Source organism: Lemur catta, chromosome 8 (genome assembly GCF_020740605.2).
Source record: "Lemur catta isolate mLemCat1 chromosome 8, mLemCat1.pri, whole genome shotgun sequence".
NCBI classification, from domain to species: domain Eukaryota; kingdom Metazoa; phylum Chordata; class Mammalia; order Primates; family Lemuridae; genus Lemur; species Lemur catta.
This window is the reverse complement of record NC_059135.1, coordinates 94,351,464-94,370,171: the sequence shown is the minus strand read 5'-3', so window position 1 is coordinate 94,370,171 and position 18,708 is coordinate 94,351,464. Positions and strand designations below refer to the sequence as shown.

The following is an 18,708-nucleotide window of genomic DNA, read 5'->3' as shown; positions in this document are numbered from 1 at the left end:
GCTAAAATCTAATCTTACTAGCCTGTACCATCATGGTTTTCCTTAGCTTTATTAGTACATCCTGATCCAACACTTAATTGCTCTCTGACTGCTCTCACAGTTAAGTTATATTTCTCTGAAACCAGGTTTCTGAGCTTATTATAACTCTGAACCATTTGCCACAATCTCGTCTTGGGTAGTTCTTACCAAAATAAGTGACATAATTAATAGCTGATAAAACCTATTTAGGAATGAATTTGTTAATGATCTACTTAGGCTGTTTTTATCCTTGTATTGTATCCCCCCCTCATTTTTCCTAGTTCTTTAATCATAACATAATATAGATTTCAAGTAGCTCTGAACATTTTTCCATTTTTCTTCTGTACATGCTACCTAAGGCCATTTAAATACTTCACATCATGGAATGTCAAATTGCATTTGTAAAAGCTACACATTAATGAATCCATCCTGTGTTCTAGGTATAATTCTAGATGTTTTAGCTCAATCTTCCCTGAGGCTCCCCAGTCTTGCAAGTTAGGCCCTTTAATTCCCATTTTATAAATGAGGTTAAGGTAATTTGGCCAGTGTGAAAAGCTAGTAAGTTGTGAGGCCAGGATTCACCCCGGGCCTCTTTTGTTCACTTTCTCCTCCTTGTACCATGCTCCAACTATTAGCAGGTAAACTGAGGATTGTACTTCTCAGATGTTCTGTGGTGTACTCCAGAGCTTAGCGAATGGCCTGTTAAGATCCTTGGACTGGACCAAGAATTTGTCTGTTTTCCCTAGATGTTATTGGGGTTTCCACAGTCACTTCAGCAGAGAAGCAGAGCATTTATACCACACCTTGGAGTCGTCCTACCAGAAAGCCCTGCAGTCCCATCTGAAGAACTCAGACAGCATAGTGTCTCTGCCTCAATCCGACCGCTCGTCTTCTAGCTCTCAAGAGAGTCTGAAGTAAGGAATTCAACTTTGCTTGTCATTAGTGTGAGAGTTTGTATTTAAAAGTTTGTCACCTGCAAACACCAATTACAGCTATGTGTGTATGTGAACATGCCTGTTAAAATTCCCCCTTCAGGTAGATTCTGGTAATAGAAGATACCATGGGGAATGGTAAGATATAGGTGGCCTTGGTCTCTGCCATAGTGTTTGTCAGTTAAATTTATATGTCCTAGAATGCAGTTTTAGAATAACATAAATGAATTATAGAACAGTATAAACTATACACACCACTGCTTCAGAGAGCCTTCTAAGAGGACGTAAGCATGAACCTGGAGGCAAGTTTGGAAATAGAGGGCATTCAAAACCTAGGACTTAATATACCATCACCTTCACTCTGTATTTCTACTTTCCGTCTCAGTTACAGTTTTGTGCTCTATGATTGAAAGGTAGTCCAAAATACCTTGCTAAAGCTTTGGTGGAAATGGGGGTTTATAAAACTGTGGTCCATATTGTCTGCCAAATTCTGAAAACTCTGAAATAATTCTTTATTATCATAATTTCCCATTGTGTTTTGTACTTGTATTAATGTCCAGAAAGTACACATTTGATAATAAACACATGTATATCTTTATTTTTAGTCGGCCGCTCTCTGCCAAAAGAAGTCCTACCGGAAGTACCACATCCAGAGGTAAGACTGACAGCTGCTGCCTGTCCCAGCCTCTGTGCCCTCAGCTCCTCCTCAGGCTTGAAGGGTGTGTCGGCTCTGCCTCTCCTCAGCAGGGCTCCACTTTGTTAGGGCCAGTTGCCACTGAGGACAACATTGTCAGGGTGACTCAGGCAGGCAAGAATGAAGCTCTGTGACCCTTGCTCCCCACCTCCCACCCGCATGTCGATACTGCCACAAATTGTGCTGCTCCTTTCTCTGATCCCTTGGTGAGAGAGTAAAGGCAGCTTGTGAAGCTTTGAGCCGCAACAGCAGCTTGGTGGCTGTTAGAGGCCGGAGAGTAGCGTGTTCTCTGAAAGGGGGGGGGGGGCCGCTAGTAAGAGGGCACTGCACGGTTACGTCACCTCATGAGGAGACTGGCCAGACAGCAGCATTGTTTTGTTATTTCACTTCTTTTCATAATAACCAGAAGTTTGGTCCATTTCTTTTGGGTTTATTGTCTTTGATTATACGAAAAAAAAAATTGTGATGGATACGTTACAGTTGGGGTCACTTTTAGTTTTCTTCAGTGTTGCCTGAACTCTGTCTTCAGTGACCAGGAGAAACTGTTGGTCAGTCTTGTGTGCTCCAGCATTTGTTAAAACTTGATAGTTGTTTTCTAGAAAAGCAAAACAATATCAGGTTTTACCAATATGTGTTTAAAATTCTATGTAGTGGTTACTAATGTTTCCTCCTTCACTGCTAAAGCTTCCACAGTTAGTACCAAATCTGTGTCAACAACTGGGTCCCTCCAGCGGTCTCGAAGTGATATTGACGTGAATGCAGCAGCCAGTGCCAAATCTAAAGTCTCCTCGTCTTCAGGCGGGACACCTTTCAGCTCTGCCGCAGCTTTGCCTCCAGGGTCGTATGCATCCTTAGGTAACCGTAACTCGCATCACCTTTTCCCTCCTGTTTTACTGTTTGAGATAACTGTACCTCTTAGCAAACTACAGAAACCCATCATTGAAGAAATCCTCACTGTTTCAAGGCTGATATTTAAGTATGAATAATTTTGTGCACTTATTGCTGGTTAACAGCCACCTTTTTTGAGCAGTCCCTTTCTCTGAAGCATCATCCTCTTTAGTGATGAGTAAGTACACTCGTGCTCATAGGGTATATGACACTGAGCACGTCCTTCCCCCAGCTCACTTCCTCCTCCTTGGTGGCCAGCCCAGCCTGTACCTAAGCTATCTCCCATATTACAAAAGCTGGGTTTTCTCCTCTTCTGACAGTGAGGGATTCAGTGAGCAATTCACCAAAGATAGTTGCCATTAGGTGTTTCTCAATTTGAGGATATAACTAGAGTGGAGGGGGAGGGCCTGAGGGTGAAGGAGGGAGGCCAGGAGGACTCTACGGGAATGTGACAGACTCCTTAGCCCATAGGCACATCTGTACAAAAGAGTATTGTCCTTCCATGTGTCATCTTGGAAGGAGCATGCCCTTGCTCTAATGATTGCCCAAAAGAGTTTTTTAAAAATTATTTTTTTAAATTTTAATATCTGACATAGTAGTAGATCAGTTACTAATTTTTTAGCAGACACTTTACACTTACTGTGTGTAAGGCTGATAGATTAGTCATTCAAAGCCAAAATCTAGGTAGGGACTTAACTGAGTTGTTTCTCTTTTGGATTTTAAGAAAATGAGTAAAATTTAAACTTCATGAAATATTGAGATTAAGTTACTTGTGTGTCTTACAGATGAATTCCAAAGTCAGTTCTAAAAGTAATGTTCTGAAAATATTTGGCATTGGAAGCACTGTTGAGTGAATAGCATTGCGCTGTGATGATTCCTGGGTCTGCCGTTCTTTAGCCCTGTGACCTTGAACAGACTGTGGAATCTTTTAGTCTCTTTTCTTTACCCATAAATTACTTGTAATAATAGTCACCTAGGCCGGGCATGGTGGCTGATGCCTGTAATCCTAATACTCTAGGAGGCCGAGGCAGGAGGATCCCTTGAGGTCAGGAGTTTGACACCAGCCTGAGCAAGAGCAAGACCCAGTCTCTACTAAAGATAGAAAAATTAGCCGGGCATGGTGGCACATGCCTGTAATCTCTGCTACTGGAGAGGCTGAGCCAGGAGAATCGCTTGAGCCCAGGAGGTTGAGGTTGCTGTGAGCTAGGCTGATGCCAGGACACTGTAGCGCGGGCAATGAACTGAGACTCTGTCTCCAAAAAAAAAAAAAAAAAAAGCCACCTAAACGGAATTATATAAAGGTTCTTTATAAATTGTTGTCCTGTAAGGTGGAAGAAAGTATGATTGTGATGGGAACATTGTTAATTTGAAAGGTATATATGTACTGGAACATTTGCTGCATCACTTTTGTTTTCTCTTTGGAAGTACCTCATGCACACATTTCAACTGGGAAGAAACTCAATAAGAACTCTTTTTTTATTGTTTTAACTATTGCATCATTATATAGGAGTTATGGTATATTGCTATGTAATCATTGAGCAATGGAGAAGTAATAACTGTTCCCTCCTATAATGAATTAGTTCTATTAATTTTAGTTCAATTTTTAAGATTTTACCTGTGTTTTAATACATTTGATCCACCTTTAGCATTTGCAATTAGTATTTTTTTCATTGCTGGAAAATGTGAATAAAAACCAGCCTTTAGAGTACTTAATATTCTTAACATTTCTGTGTATATTTTGGGTGTTTGAATATGGACCATGTGGATTTCCCCCCAGTGCTAGTAAAAGCCACCAGGTCTTTTGGTCTGATGATGTAGAAGTGACCCTTAAGAAGCACTGATAAGTTTTCAGCCCAGTATTACCCCTTCAAAGAACAAGACTGGAGTATTCAGATTCTCTTACTATTTCCTGAGAATTCTACCTCTCTTTACTTATTATGTCCCAAAACAAAACAAAATAAAAAAACACCAAAAAATCTCAAATATAACATAATCCTATTGAGAATTTATTATAATTGCTACTGAGGTTGACACATGACATCTTTGCAAAAGTGTAGAATTAAAGCTGATGATCCTTTTCCAAACTTCTAGAGTCCAGACACATGAGGGAAGACATGGAGTACATAGGCCTGGACTCAGGTACCATGTGAGACAGCTTTTGCTGCTGGGCGTGTAGTTGGGATAGGCATTGCTGGAGCTAGCTTCTCTGAGCTTCTTACTTGCCTCTGCCCTTTGGGTGACTCTTTAGTATTTTAATTTCTAGTGCCTCCCCTGCCCTCTTCTGCTAGTACTTTCTTATAGGAAAGAGGAATTCTTAACAGGATAAGGAGTGGCTAAAACAAAAATCACACTTTCAACTATGGCACTACCCTGGGTTGCCCTCTTGTGTTTTGTTTTCCAAAGGCAAAAACACATTACACTGTGCTAAGCTAATTTCAGTGTAAGGCGCTCTTACTTGCTTCAGATTCTGCTTTGCTGTTGAACTTGTTTCCCATTTAATTTTGTTTTAAATTGTATTTTTGCTTTTTTAGTAGCTAATAACATTCTGCTTTTTAATTTTTTGAATGTTACTAACTGTTCCCTGTTATCCCTTCCCTTGTTTTTAATTTGCTTAAAGATGGTACTACCACTAAAGCGGAGGGTAAGCGGTTTGTTTCTTGGTTGAGGTGTGTCTCACTTTCTCTGGTCCTCTGTTCTCACCGAGTGTTGACCGGTGCCCACTTGTCCTCCCCAAGGCCCCTGCATGAGGTGTTGCATGCTGTTTCCCCTCCTCCCTTCCACATTCTGTCTGATCTTTGCCCTACCTCTGCCCGTGTTCTCTCCCTTTCTTGTTCAGTCTTTGTTCTTGTGAATTTTGGCACTGAAGTATACTGTGTGGTTTTCAGTGCTGAGTCCACACTCTGGGGAGGAGCATTGACGACATATTGTGTGCTACTGTCCTCACGGACCGCTTGTCTCGGATTTTATTACTCTTGAAGCACCACCTTAGCTTTTGTTTTCTTTCATTTTGTGCTTTTGTGGGCCTCTCAGGATTTGCCTTTCCTGTTTTGAAAATAAATTTCAATGTCAATTATTCAGATTAAAGGCTGGTAAAGGTTTTCTACCAGGTAATTTAAAGAAATTTAAAAAATACTTTTCGCTCCCCTAAAAGTACTACTGAATTATACGATGCCATTTTTTATTTGTCTCACTGACACATGCCCCATTCATTCATTTACTCTCATTCATTCACTCATCAACCATGAATTAAATGCCTTCTGTGTGCCATGTTCTATACTACACACCAAGGATATAGCAATGATGAAAGAAATAAACATAGCCAACTTCACCTTAATTTCTTTTTATGCCATTCCAAAGAAACTCTTTCTCGTTTTGTATTACCTTTTGAATTTTAGACTTAGCTATTCCAGTCTGTATACGTCTTTGATTAGCACATTTTAGACAGTATCATTTCTTTGGTAAGTCTCTAGATAGAAAGCAGCATAATAATGCTTCAAGTATTTGTAATTTAGAGGAACCTTCTCTGCTTAAGATAGTGACTTAGACCGCCAGCCCTCAGGCTAATGACTTAATAATTAGGAATAGCTAGCTTATTTTTATCTATTATTTAGCCACGCCAAAGGGCTAGCATACAAAGTAGTCTGGGTTTTAGCTTGGTATGTGCAGTTTAGTAACCCACATGTTAATATTACTTCCTAAGGGACTCATAAAGGCAAAAGTAGAAATGGTATTTTTTTTTAAGATGATCATAGTTTGAAGATCAGTGTTTCTTAAACTTATTATAAAAATTACCTCCATGCTTACTTAAAAAAAGAAAACAATCCTAGGTCCTTCCCCTGAAGATACTGATTAATTTGGAAGGAGCCAGAAAATCTGAAGTCCCAGCAAGTCTCACTTGGTGATGCCTAGTGTTGGACAAATTTGTGAAATGAAAAGTTTCCAAAATGAAAAGATGCACAAGAAACTTCTGTCCTGTTGCGGCCTGATTTGTGATAGCTGAAGGCTGAGGCTGGTGTAATTGCAAAGCTGGTTGATGGTTTTTTTCTTCTTCTTTTTTTTTTTTAGCTGACAAGAGTAATTTTATATTTTTGCTTCCCAAAGAAACAATTCTAAGTGTTTCCTCAGCCTCACTGGAAGGGGAGTGGAGGAGTGGAAGAGAATAATGTAGATGAAATGGAAAGGAAATATGGAGGAAGTTATATTTTTTTCCAGAATGCCCTGATTTCATATATAACAGAATTGTTATCAGCCTATTATTCTACCCAGCCCTGGGGATTTTAACTTTTTTTCTTTTTATGAGTTTCACAGCCCTAAGCAAGGTCAGAATTGCCCTCTCAGTGACGGTGCTGGAGACTAGCTCTCTTTTTGGTTCTTTTTCTGGTAGGAGAAGGGGTGGAATAACATATGGGTCCTTGTTTTTATAGAGAGCGCAGCCTCTTACAGTAGAGAACCTTGCACGGTGAGATGCCCCAAAGAAAAAAAATTTTTTTCTAGTGTGGCGTGTGTTAAACCTGGTACACAGGTTTAATTTCCCATTTGTGACTGAAAAAGAACTTTAGCAGCAGTATTAAAAAGTCACGGGATGTGAATATTCTTTATTCCATGCAGATTGAACGCTTTGCACTCCTCATAATTCTTTGTTCTCCTCTGAGTCTGCTTTTCAATGGGCAGGTTTGTTTGCTTGTTAGTTAATGTGTCTCTTGTTTGTTCCTCCCTCCAGAATTTTTTTGTCGTGCAGTTCTCTATCTCTTATTTTTTTTTCTTTTCTCATGCTGATTTTTTTTTATTCTTTCACACCTCTTTTCTTTCTGTCTCTGTCACTTAATAGGTCATAATATAGAGCTGAAGTATATTTTTAGTGTTTGTTGCATTTATCAAGACTTTGTTTTTCCTAAAGACCACAGAGCATTTTATATCGTCTTTTAAAAACATATACAGGTACTTTCAGTAATATTACCAACTCAGACTGGAAACAAAATGAAACAAATGACATCTCTCTCTATAAAATAAATATTAATATATATCTGAGTATAACACAACTGAGGCCCTTTAAACTACACAGCTGTGTTCCCAAAATAAGGAAAGTTCAAAACCAGCTAGAAGACCAAAAACTGTAGTCACAAGCTTGAACTAATTTCTGAGGCTGCCCTGAAGACTTAGTTATTAATGAGAGTCAGTAGGGCAAACAGAACACAAGATGTTGAGCTTACCCAGGGTGAAAGTTAATGCATTAAGCCAGCATTGTCAAAGGGCTGCTTATCTGTGAAACGGTGGACTAGTGGGGGAAGGAGAGTTTTTATCTTCAAATTGACAAGATATCATCTGTCTTGACTTTGTCCTGGACAGAGGAAAAAAAATAATCTTCCCTAACAATTTGTAACTAAGCTCTCTACTCACACAGGTTGTGGTTTCAAATTTACATTACCTGTGGTGCCTGGAAAACTCCAAGCTGATGAATTAAAGTGGTCTGTGTCTATAGCCCCCAAGGGTGCCTGATAGGAACAAACATTGAACTTTCATTGAGGAAGCTACTCTCAATTCTTGTTCCTCAGGATTCCTGTGCATTAAAATCAGCCAAATATGAGCTCATAGTCCCAAATTACATGCATCATGAGTGAGAGGCAGGAAAGAAAAAGAATAAAAACAGAATGTGCCCTTTGGGACTTGAGAATCTGTATGAAATATAAAATAACTTTATTTAAAGTGTTTAAAAGAAATAAGAAACTTGCATTTTTTAGCAATATATGGAATTTAGTAGCCAGAATGATCCTCCTAATTGAGACTATGTCACTGATATGGAATAAAAGCAACGAACCCACACAGCTCCAAGCCTAAGCATGGCAGGAGCCCTGGTAGGTGAGGGCCAAAGCTGGCTTTCACCCCGAGGTTTTTGGCTGAATCCTGGAGTCCTTGGGCATTTGCTGTGATGACTGTGCAGAACATAAAGGTCAGGAAGTAAACCCGAACCCATCTAAGACCTACATCATCACTGACGAACAAGAAGTTAACTTTACTAAACTGAAAAGGACAACAGGGAAATTTGCTTGTCTTAACCTTGGTACTGGTTAGAGGAAGGAAGTAATCTCCCCGGAGAATTTATGGACCTTCATGCAGGATGCTGGTCAAAATTTACACTGCCATTCTGATCTGAAAAACCCAAATAGATAAATTATTTTAAATTTGTTGTGAATTACTTGTGTCCACAGGACTCAAGCAGAAGCAAACACAGATCCTCTTTGGGAGGAATTCAATCTATATCTTAAAGAACTCCCATAAAGTTCCAAGAAAAGTGGTCATTTTATTATCTTGCTATTTAAAGAAATAAAAAGAAATTCTGGGCTCGGTGTGGTGGCTCGCGCCTGTAATCCTAGCACTCTGGGAAGCCGAGGCGGGAGGATTGCTTGAGCTCTGGAGTTCAAGACCAGCCTGAGGAAGAGTGAGACCCTGTCTCCACTAAAAATAGAAAAATTAACCAGGCATCATGGTGTGCACCTGTAGTCCTGGCTGCTTGGGAGGCTGAGGCAGGAGGATCGCTTGAGCCCAGGAGTTTGAGGTTGCTGTGAGCTAGGCTGACACCAAGGCACTCTACTCAGGGCAACAGAGTGAGACTCCATCTCAAAAAAAAAAAAAAAAAAAAAAAAAAAACATTATTTTTGGAAATCAAGACACTATTAAGATTAACCAGGCACAGTGGCTCATGCCTATAGTCCTAGTGCTTTGGAAGGCTAAGATGGGAGGTTCACTTGAAGCCAAGAATTCAGGACCAGCCTGGGCACACCCTGTCTCTACAAAAAATAGAAAAACTATTAGCTGGGCATAGTGGTATGTGCCTCTAGTTCTAGCCACTCCAGAGGCTGAGAAGGGAAGATAGCTTGAGCCAGAAGTTTGAGGTTACAGTGAGCTATGATCGTGCCATTGCACTCTAGCCAGGACAACAGAGGGAGGCCTTATCTTTAAAAAAAAAAAAATTAAAAAGAATGACCAAGCACTCATAACTATGTACAACTATTATGTACCCATGATAATTAAAACTAAAAAAAATTTTTAAAGAACAACCAAGCAGATTCTGAAAAAGAAAACAATGCAACTTCTATAAATACAAATATAAATTATTAAAATTTAAAATTGGGCAAATTGAGCAGCAGAATCAATGTAGCGGAAGGGAGAATTCATGAATTAAGACACGAAGAAATTATCCAGACTACTGTACAGGGTTGGAAACTATAATAGAGATGTTAAGTTACATGGAAGATAGTAAAATTCTGTTTGTCTAACTGGAGTTTGATAAGAGAGAGAATGAGGCAGAGACAATATTTGCAGATAATGTCGGGAATTTTCCAGAATTGATGAAAAATGCTAAAGCACAAATTCAAGAAACCCGGTGAATTCCAAGCCAGGCAAAAATTCATAGTTAAACACATCGTAGTGAAATTGCAGAGCACCAAGACAAAGAGGGTATTTGAAGCAGCTGAAGGGAAAAGGAGACTATCCATGGAGAAAGCCGGAGGTTAAATGTAAATACAGCTGGGGAAATCTAAGCAAGGTTGCTGGAGCATATCCATGTCCATATCCTGTTTCTGATTTTTTGATGTCGTTTTGTAAGATAGTCCCATCAAGAGAAACTAGGTAAAGAGCACTAAGTTCCTTCTGTATTATTTCTTACAACTGCATTTGAATGTATCTGAAAATAAAAAGGTTTCGTTTAAAAAGCAGGGAGCCCTTAAAACTACTGCATCTCTCCCATGTATGATTTAATAGAAGCCATGTTTTTAATAGTATTATTTTAAATCTAGAACATTATTGCCTCAAAGATAGTAGAGCATATGTTTAAAAAATTAAGTCAAAAGAAGGAAATGAAGGTAAAAGGAAAGTGAAAATTAAGTCAAATAAAAAGCATGCCTGTAAGATGGTAAAAATAAGCTCAAAGAAACCAAACTTTCCAGTTAAAAGAGAAAGATTGTCAGATTTGATTTTTTTAAAAGACCTACTGATGTGATATTTAAAGGACAAATCTGAAATAAAAAGCTACAGATAAATTAGAAGACAAAGTATGAGAAATACAGAGTAGAAGAAAGCTGTTGAAGATTTATTAATATAGACCAAGAAAAGGGCAGAAAGCATTACTAAACAGGATTATTGTATAATAATAAAAAGTTCAATAAGTCATGAAGATATAATAGTTCTAAATTTTTATGGATCTAACAAAAATAGCCTCAGCATGTTTGTGATAGATACTGCCAAATTGCCCTCTTTAGGGGCTATCCTAATTTTTGCTATCACTGGCAATGAATGAGAGTACCTGATTTCCTACACACCAGAATATTATCAAATTCTTAGATTTTTTGTTGCTTTGATAGGTGATAAATGGCATTCTTAATGTTATTTTAATTTTTTTCTTATTATGAGTGAGGCTGAACACAATTTCAAACAGAGCTATTTCTATTTTCTGTCCATTTCTGGGCTTTGCCTATTCTTCTGTGATAGTGGTGTGCTAGAGCCGCTTATACCAGTTTATCAGGGCCAATTGGTAAATTTTCAGGAAATTTATAAGCTGATTAACATCACATTAGTAAGCCTGAAATGGACCATGGTGGGAATATTTACACCATGGAAATTGTAAAACACCACAAATCAGTAGAAATTCCTTCAATCCTAGCTGGTGGTTAAACATTTATTACCAAGCCTTTGGTTGATAGACTTCTTAGTGGTTCCTATGAGCCCATTATACATTAAGGAAATTAGCCCTTTGTGATGATATGAGTAGCAAATAATTTTTCCTAATTTGTCATTTTCTTGATTTGTGCATAATTTTCTTTTTGTGTGCCGAAGTTTTAAAAAAATGAAATAGTAAAATTTATCTTTTTTTGTCAAATGGCTTCTAATTTCAAGTAGTTAGAAAGGACTTTTCCACTACAAGTTACAGAGGAATTCTCTCATTTTTTTCTTTCAGAATGGTTATGGTTTTATATTTTATTCTTAGTCCATTTGTTCTTTTTATTGGTATGAAGTATGAAGGATGGATCCAGCTTACTTTTCCAAAGCAGAACATCAAATAAGATCCTGTAATGTATTTTCAAGATGTAACATGTTATGCTAAACCCATATATCAATCGTTGTGGGGTGAAGCAAAAACAATGACAGAAAATCATTGACTTATGTTTATATTAGAAGAAGAATTGAATTAGGAGTTTGTTTCCAATTTGTTAGAAAAAGAACAGAATATACCCAAAGATGAGTAGGAAGGAACTAATAAAGAGTAAAAATTGATGAAACAAGAAATAAACATTTCACTAGAGAAGATTAAGAAATACAAAATTTGGTTCTTTTAAAACTGATAAGACAACCTTTCAGAAAGGTCTATAGGGAAAATAGTTATTCTTAATAAACTATTAAGAATGATAAAGTAGGTGTAAGTGTGGATCAGTAGAGCTTTAAAGGTAATAAGAGAAAACTATGACAACTTTATGTTAATGATTTAAAAACAAATTGTACAAATTTCAGGAAAACCCAAAACTTTTTCTTCAAAGAAACAAACAACTTGGTTTAATAGTTGTAAGACTGCTCATTAAATAATTTGAATCAGTAATTAAAATTCCATCACCCTGCCCTCACCCAGCCAAAAAAAAAATAATTAAAATAGAAAAGATACCCAGAAAATTGCTACTATGCTCAGATGGTTACATGTAAAAGTTGTATCAAGCATTGAATAATTCCATTCTTACATAAACTCAGAGAATAGAAAAAGAAGGAATAATTCTCTCACTGGTTTTATGCAACTGTTTTGACCTTAGTACCAGAGTACAATGCAGACATGCTGTCATATGGGTGTGTATGTCATGACTGTGTAGGTTTAGCCCATGTTTAATATTTAAAAATTTGTTGATATAGTGCACATTCAGGAGAAAAACCCTTTTAAAAGGTATAGATAAAATATCAACAAATTCAACTGCCATTTATGATAGGAATTCTTGGCAACTAGGAATAGAAATGAATTTTCCTAACCTGTTAACATGTCACACTTATTATGAAATTTCAGAAATTTTTTTTTTTTAAATCTGGTTTGAGTGAACACTGCCTGCTCTTACTGCTTCTATTTAGCATTGTATTGCACCACCAGGACAGCTAAATGGTTTGAAGAGAATCAATTGATGTCTTATTTGTAGATGATATTCTATTTAGATAACCCCAAACAATCTACATACAAATTAGTAGAATTAATAAATAAAGTTCCTAGAGTTTAGATCAAAATATAAAGATTAATTAGCATTCTTATATGTCAACAATAGGAAATATAATTTAATAAACTATATACAATAGAAAAAAGCACCTTTGAAATAAGTCTATGAAACTTGAGTAAGACCTTTGGAAAAATTATCAAACTTTATCAAAAGTCACTGAAGAAAGTTAAAAAGTGAAAATTCAATGAATGGAAAGATCAGTATCATAAAGCTTCCCCCACCCCCAGGTTAACACAAAATTCCACATAATGTCATTCAACATTTCAACAGGTCTTTTTGTTGTGTCTGCATGTGCATATGCAAGAGAGCAAAGAACTTAAGAAAAAGTGAATTGACTTGCCCTACCAATTCACAGGATTTTGTTTTTAAAAAACTAATCACAGCATCGTGATACTGCACAGGTATGCATACACTGACCAGTGTGACAGACTGGACAGCTAAGAAACAGATCCGTGCATATATAAGCATTCGGTAAACAACAAAGGTGGCATTGAAAATCAATAAGAAAAGGGTTAAGTACATTTATTTGAACATTGGTTAGTCATATGGAAAAAAATAAAGTAGATCTCTCCTTTACCCATACATATGTGACCTTACAAATAAAAAATTGAGCAAAACAGTGAGTTTTAGAAATACATATATCTTGTGTTATAATTTTACAGTTTTCTAAATATATAAAAATGCCATATATTTCTTGGTCATGACAGTGCATATGTTTACAAACAAAGAAACACAAGGGAATGCTGAACACTAGGTTTTGGATTGTGTTATGAAATGGTGGGGGAAGGTGGGTAGAGACAAGGGGGTTAGCAAAGAGGTTTTTTGTTTTTTAAGCTGAATGGGTATAAATGTTCATTTAAAAATATTTTTGTGACCTAAAAATAATAAATTTAAGATAAATTAAAATCAGTTTTTTCATGTTCACTTTGCCTGTGTGACTGCCTTGATTTAGCTTGACTTCCATAGGAAACTCAAAGGTTCTCAGTCATAGCTAGCCAGCCATCTGGGGACAGGTGTTTAAACCAATATAGTGTTATATTGCATCTGTTTCTCTGTTTCCTCATCTGTAAAATGGGAATAATCATCTCATGTGTTGTCAGGGTTCTGAGTTGACACATATATCATATTAGAGTAAATGGTATAGCTTTTCATTTTAGGATAGATTCTAGAATGTGTATATAATTCTTAGACTACTGTTAAAAGTCATAGATTCTTTCCAGTTTTAATTCTTTTAAAAATGCCATGCTTCTATTGCTCCTTACCTTCCTTTCTCGAACATTTTTCAAGCCTTAGGATTTGTTTTCTGCGTTACTTTTCTGCAAGCTTTGCCACAGGCTGGGATAGAAGTGATTTCGAACAATACAAAAGCCAGTGGGAATTCAAACTGGTTTGTGTTTTCTCTATCAGATTGCTGTTCTGATTGAATTATGGCAGGAGAGGCATTTTGTGCTCTTTTGAAACCAAAGAAGCCCTGTATTTAAAAACAGTTTAATCCTCAGTCATACTATTTTGATCACCAATGATTTTGTGTTTCTGAATTCATTTTTATTTTTACACCTTCATGGTTTAATGATTAGGGTTAATTTTTTTCATAACTGCCTACAACACTGAATTACTTTTAGGCCATCATTTCTCTGGGTACTCCAAATATTGATTGTTTTTAGCTTTATCTTTTACAGCCTAGAAACTTATTGACATACATGGTTTAAAATAGAAGTTTAATGCTACATATAAAAACACATTTATTCACTGGGGAGCTATAGTTTTTCTGATTGCTGAATTAAGGTGAAGTTCTTTTGTTTTGGGGTTTTTTTTCTTTTGCATTCTTTTTTCTATAGTATTTTTCTTACAATGACAGTATTTTCTATTTATGGAAATTTGTCAGATTTGTAGACAATAAAAGAATTTATTCTGGAAAAAAATTCTCAAATGGCTATCACCTCCTCATCTGAAAATATAATATGCCAAAATAAGTGAAACCTAAGCACCTGCAGGTCCATGGCTCCCTCTCAGGAGCAGGAGTTCCTACTGTGTCTGTAGAACATGTGTGTACAGATCACACATACATGTGTGTGCACACGTAGGGAGACATGTCAGACCTCATGTGGGGTGGACCTGGCTCATGTAGACGCTCCTGCTCCCCATGTAGTTGGCCCAGTCAGTGCCCCTCAGTTGGGGTGTGGGTTGTTTTCTTGAGTAGGTAGCACTTACTGAAAATGTTATGATAACACTGTTTTTCCTGTGTCCTTCAGGTCGCATCCGCACGAGAAGGCAAAGCTCTGGGAGTGCCACCAACGTCTCCTCTACACCCTCTGATAGTCGGGGCCGCAGCCGTGCTAAAGTTGTTTCACAGTCCCAGCGTAAGAAGTATATTTTATGCTCTTGGTTACCTTAGTTTTGTTCAATAGCTCATTCTACAGTTGAACATTTTTCAGTATTTACACATTGACTTCAGGGAGCAAACTCATTTCTGTGGCTCTAAGATACTTACTGTGAGTAATCTTATTGTTTGTTGGGTAAGCGTACAAAATGGAGCATTCCGTGCATACTCTTATCTCCTTTCCAGATGGTTTAAATTTTGTATAGTTAAGCATTAAACACTAAAATGTACTTTCTCTCCCTCTTTTGAAGCCTCTCAAATTGAAACGTATCTGTTCTGTGACTCATTTTTGTGTTGATAATGAGTTGTCGGATGTAATTTTAGAGCAGTACTGGGCAGAACTGTTAATGCTCAATTCTTTCCAGTGGCAAATAAGTAAATCCATTAAAAGCTCTCCCCCTTTAACCCTCTGTTCTAACATTTGCAGCCTGCATCTCTCTTCTTGCCAGTGTGGGCTCTGGCTTTGCCTAGCTGCTCTTGCTTCCATGACTGCTGCTCTGTGTATGTGAAGTCAGTGGTTTGTTAGCCTCAGGCATGAAAGCAGCCACAGCTGGAGTGCATTTGTTCTAATCATGCTTAGGATCCAGCCTTGGTGTCTCACATTCCAGCTACATGTAAATTTGAGTGGCCCGCTCCCTCTCTGTGCACATAGAGTAGAGCTGGGTATCACAGTGCTCCTGGGCAGGGTGAGCTTGGGAAGGAAGAGTCTTCCGTCCCCAGGAGCTGCATGTAGTCCCTTAGCACAGCACTCCTTGGCTGACATGTATCTACCTCCTCTGTGGCCCCAGGAGCTGTCTGGCTTTTGTAGAGAGGACCCAGTCTGCTGCCAAACCTTAGGAGCTCTCTTAGTGTTGAGAATGCCTTTCTCAACTCCCTCCGAATTTAAATTCTTATCCATGTCCCTTTGATAACTGTAGTCTTCCTGTTAAACAGGCTTATATCCGTTCTGCAAAGAAAGCCAAAGGTCAGTCATATTACTGCCTTTGGTGAGGTGGCAGAACCTTTTTGTGGCATAGATTGTATTGTGTAGTGTACACTACAAGCAAGGGCTTCCATGTCAGACTAAACCTGGGTTTGCATCTTGGCTCCAGTGTGATACTGGGTGAGTCTTTTAACCCTTATGGGCCTTTGTTTCACTGTCGGTAAATTCAGTGATAACAAGTCCCACCCACATGGGGCTTGCATGAGGATTTAGTGAGAATCATGAGCCTAGCATGTGGACAGTCAGGAAACGGAAGCAAATTGCTTCAGGTCAGCAGACTCCTATCCTAGCTGAGGTTGAGCAACCTTCACATTTCCTTCTCCTCTCTCCCTGTCTGCTTTAGTAGGGTCAGGAAAGCATGCAAGCCTGGATTTGTACAGTGAGGAATATAAATAAGGATAGAGAGTCTATTAAGACCAAGAATGCCCTACTTACTGTAGAACTGAACCTGGGTTTTCATTCAGATCCAGGGTGCAGGTGTAGCCCAGGAGCTTCTACCTTGGGAACAACATCCTGGCTCTGGTTATTCTCTTGAACCCTGGTGACTCCTGGAGACAACGATATAATGCTGTGTCATGACTTCGTAAATATGGCTCAAATCTTACTGCAAAGGAATTCTTGACAAAAATTGTTTAAGTTTCGGAATATAGACTCAATGAAATTGAGTCAAATAAAAAATGTTTGAGCCTTTAAGTGTATAGCGTTATTTCCTTTTTTGGAGGATGAAGGTTGAACAGTATTTTACATTTTGGTTTGTGTCTGCTGTTTATCAGCATTGGCCTCTTCAGGGTTTCCTGCCCAGCTGTATTTCTCTATATATATTGCAAGTTTTAGGAATCCATATGTTACCTCTGCTTTAAGAGGTGGTGAAGATTACAGTTTCTTCTGTAGTAGGGTGAGGGTGATGATAGAGCTTTATTCTTCAGTCTCATTAAAGTACTATAAGAGTACTGTAAGTACTCTTACCTTGGGGCTCTACTTTAAAAACTCGTCAGTTTTACTTTACTCAGCAAATTGCACTCAGGAGATCACACCAGACACTAGCAAATGATCAAACCTTCCCCCTAAGCTTATGCCTATAAATTAAATATTTTTAAAAGTTATTTTAATAAGAGATAAATATAAGCATATTTTTATATATTACAAATACAGATAAACTAGTATTCATAGTCCTGATTTAATACTAAGTAGATTTCATTAATATCAGATTTAGAGCTCTTAATAATTGGTATATTTTAAATATTTGAGGATTAAGAGAAGTCATAGGACATTCAAGTGAAACTAATAGCATTTTCTTTCAGTGCATGGATGTTTATTGAGCGCTTACTATGTGGTAAGCACTGTTGAAGATGGGAGTGATACACAGATGAGGAAGTTACAATCACTTCCCTCAGGTTGCTTAAAGCTAGAGAGTAGCTGTTCTCTGGGAAGAGGGCAGGTGCTTGTCTTACTCTTCTCTGCATCTTTTAAGCCCAGCACCGTGCCTGGTACATGTAGGTTTGTAAGTGTTTTATGAACAGATCTGAAATAAGTGCCAATGTAGGATGATTAAACCTAAGTACAGAAATAGACAAGGAGGAACAAGTCCTAGAAAAAAATAGCTATTTTGCTAATATGTTTGTGAACAATGACATTTGTTTTGTGTTGCATGCTGACCTGCTGTATTGTGTTATTGTCTTTTAATCTACTTTTTGCCTGTCCTTTGGTCTGCTCTCATAATCAAGGATCCAGATCTGCTAATCCTGCTGGTGGTAAGCCATTTCTCTTCTTGCCTTTTTTGTTTTTGTGGCATTCTCCCTCACCCCTTGTTCCTTGCACAATATTAATGTCTCTCTCTGTATTATGAGCTTAGTTAATCTTTCTGCATTTTTTTTCTGTGTGTTCAAATTCTAGAGTTTGAAATGGATTTCTTTTCCCCTTATACGTAGCTTAATACTTTATTTGTGTGCTTAAATTTTATGGACAAATTAGTAGATCCTGAGACAAATTCCTTATAGTAATGTATATTGCTGATTTTACAATGATTTTTTCACTTCACATTGTAGTTAAATCAGAGTTTTGTGAGTACTTGCCTGAGTGATTCATTTGAATGATGGTAGTTTTAATATATATTATTTTAAAATTATATATACATGTATGTGTGTGTGTATATATGTATATAAAATTTCCATGTAAGTATTTTAAAGATTTTTTTTCCCTCTGGGTCCTTCTATTCTAGTGCAACAAATGTATACTTTACGTTTTAGAATTGTATTGCCTTCTCTCCTTAAGGAGATGATCTGAGTAAATGACTGCCATTTGGGTGTATTGGCATGATGTTTAAAATTTTGCTGTTTTCTCAGAAGTTTGTTTCACAAAAAAAGGGATTATATAGCTATCTGGCTGCTTAGCTATTAACAAAAGTTACCAGCCATATTATTTGTTTTTAATTTACAATTTTATTGCACACTTCTCAGAGACTGTGGTCTGTGTGTTATTTCTACTTATGTAAATTTTTTGAGATTTGTTTTGAGGCTTAGCATATAGTTGAGTTTTGTAATATTCATGTGTGTAAGGGGGAAAAGATACATGTTCTG

At 37.5% G+C, this 18,708-nt stretch overlaps 1 protein-coding gene across 5 annotated transcripts in view; it reads left to right on the top strand.

Moving 5' to 3' along the window:
• CLASP1 (cytoplasmic linker associated protein 1) overlaps positions 1–18,708 on the top strand; it is a 264,483-nt gene that overhangs the window by 162,731 nt on the left and 83,044 nt on the right. For 3 of the 5 annotated variants that reach the window (XM_045559396.1, XM_045559397.1, XM_045559399.1), the window contains exons 17-21: positions 765–932; positions 1,556–1,605; positions 2,329–2,499; positions 4,624–4,671; positions 15,023–15,130. In XM_045559396.1, the coding sequence (XP_045415352.1) occupies positions 765–932; positions 1,556–1,605; positions 2,329–2,499; positions 4,624–4,671; positions 15,023–15,130 (545 nt within the window). The remainder of the gene's footprint in view (positions 1–764; positions 933–1,555; positions 1,606–2,328; positions 2,500–4,623; positions 4,672–15,022; positions 15,131–18,708) is intronic. The other 2 variants (XM_045559400.1, XM_045559398.1) reach the window with 1 other exon arrangement.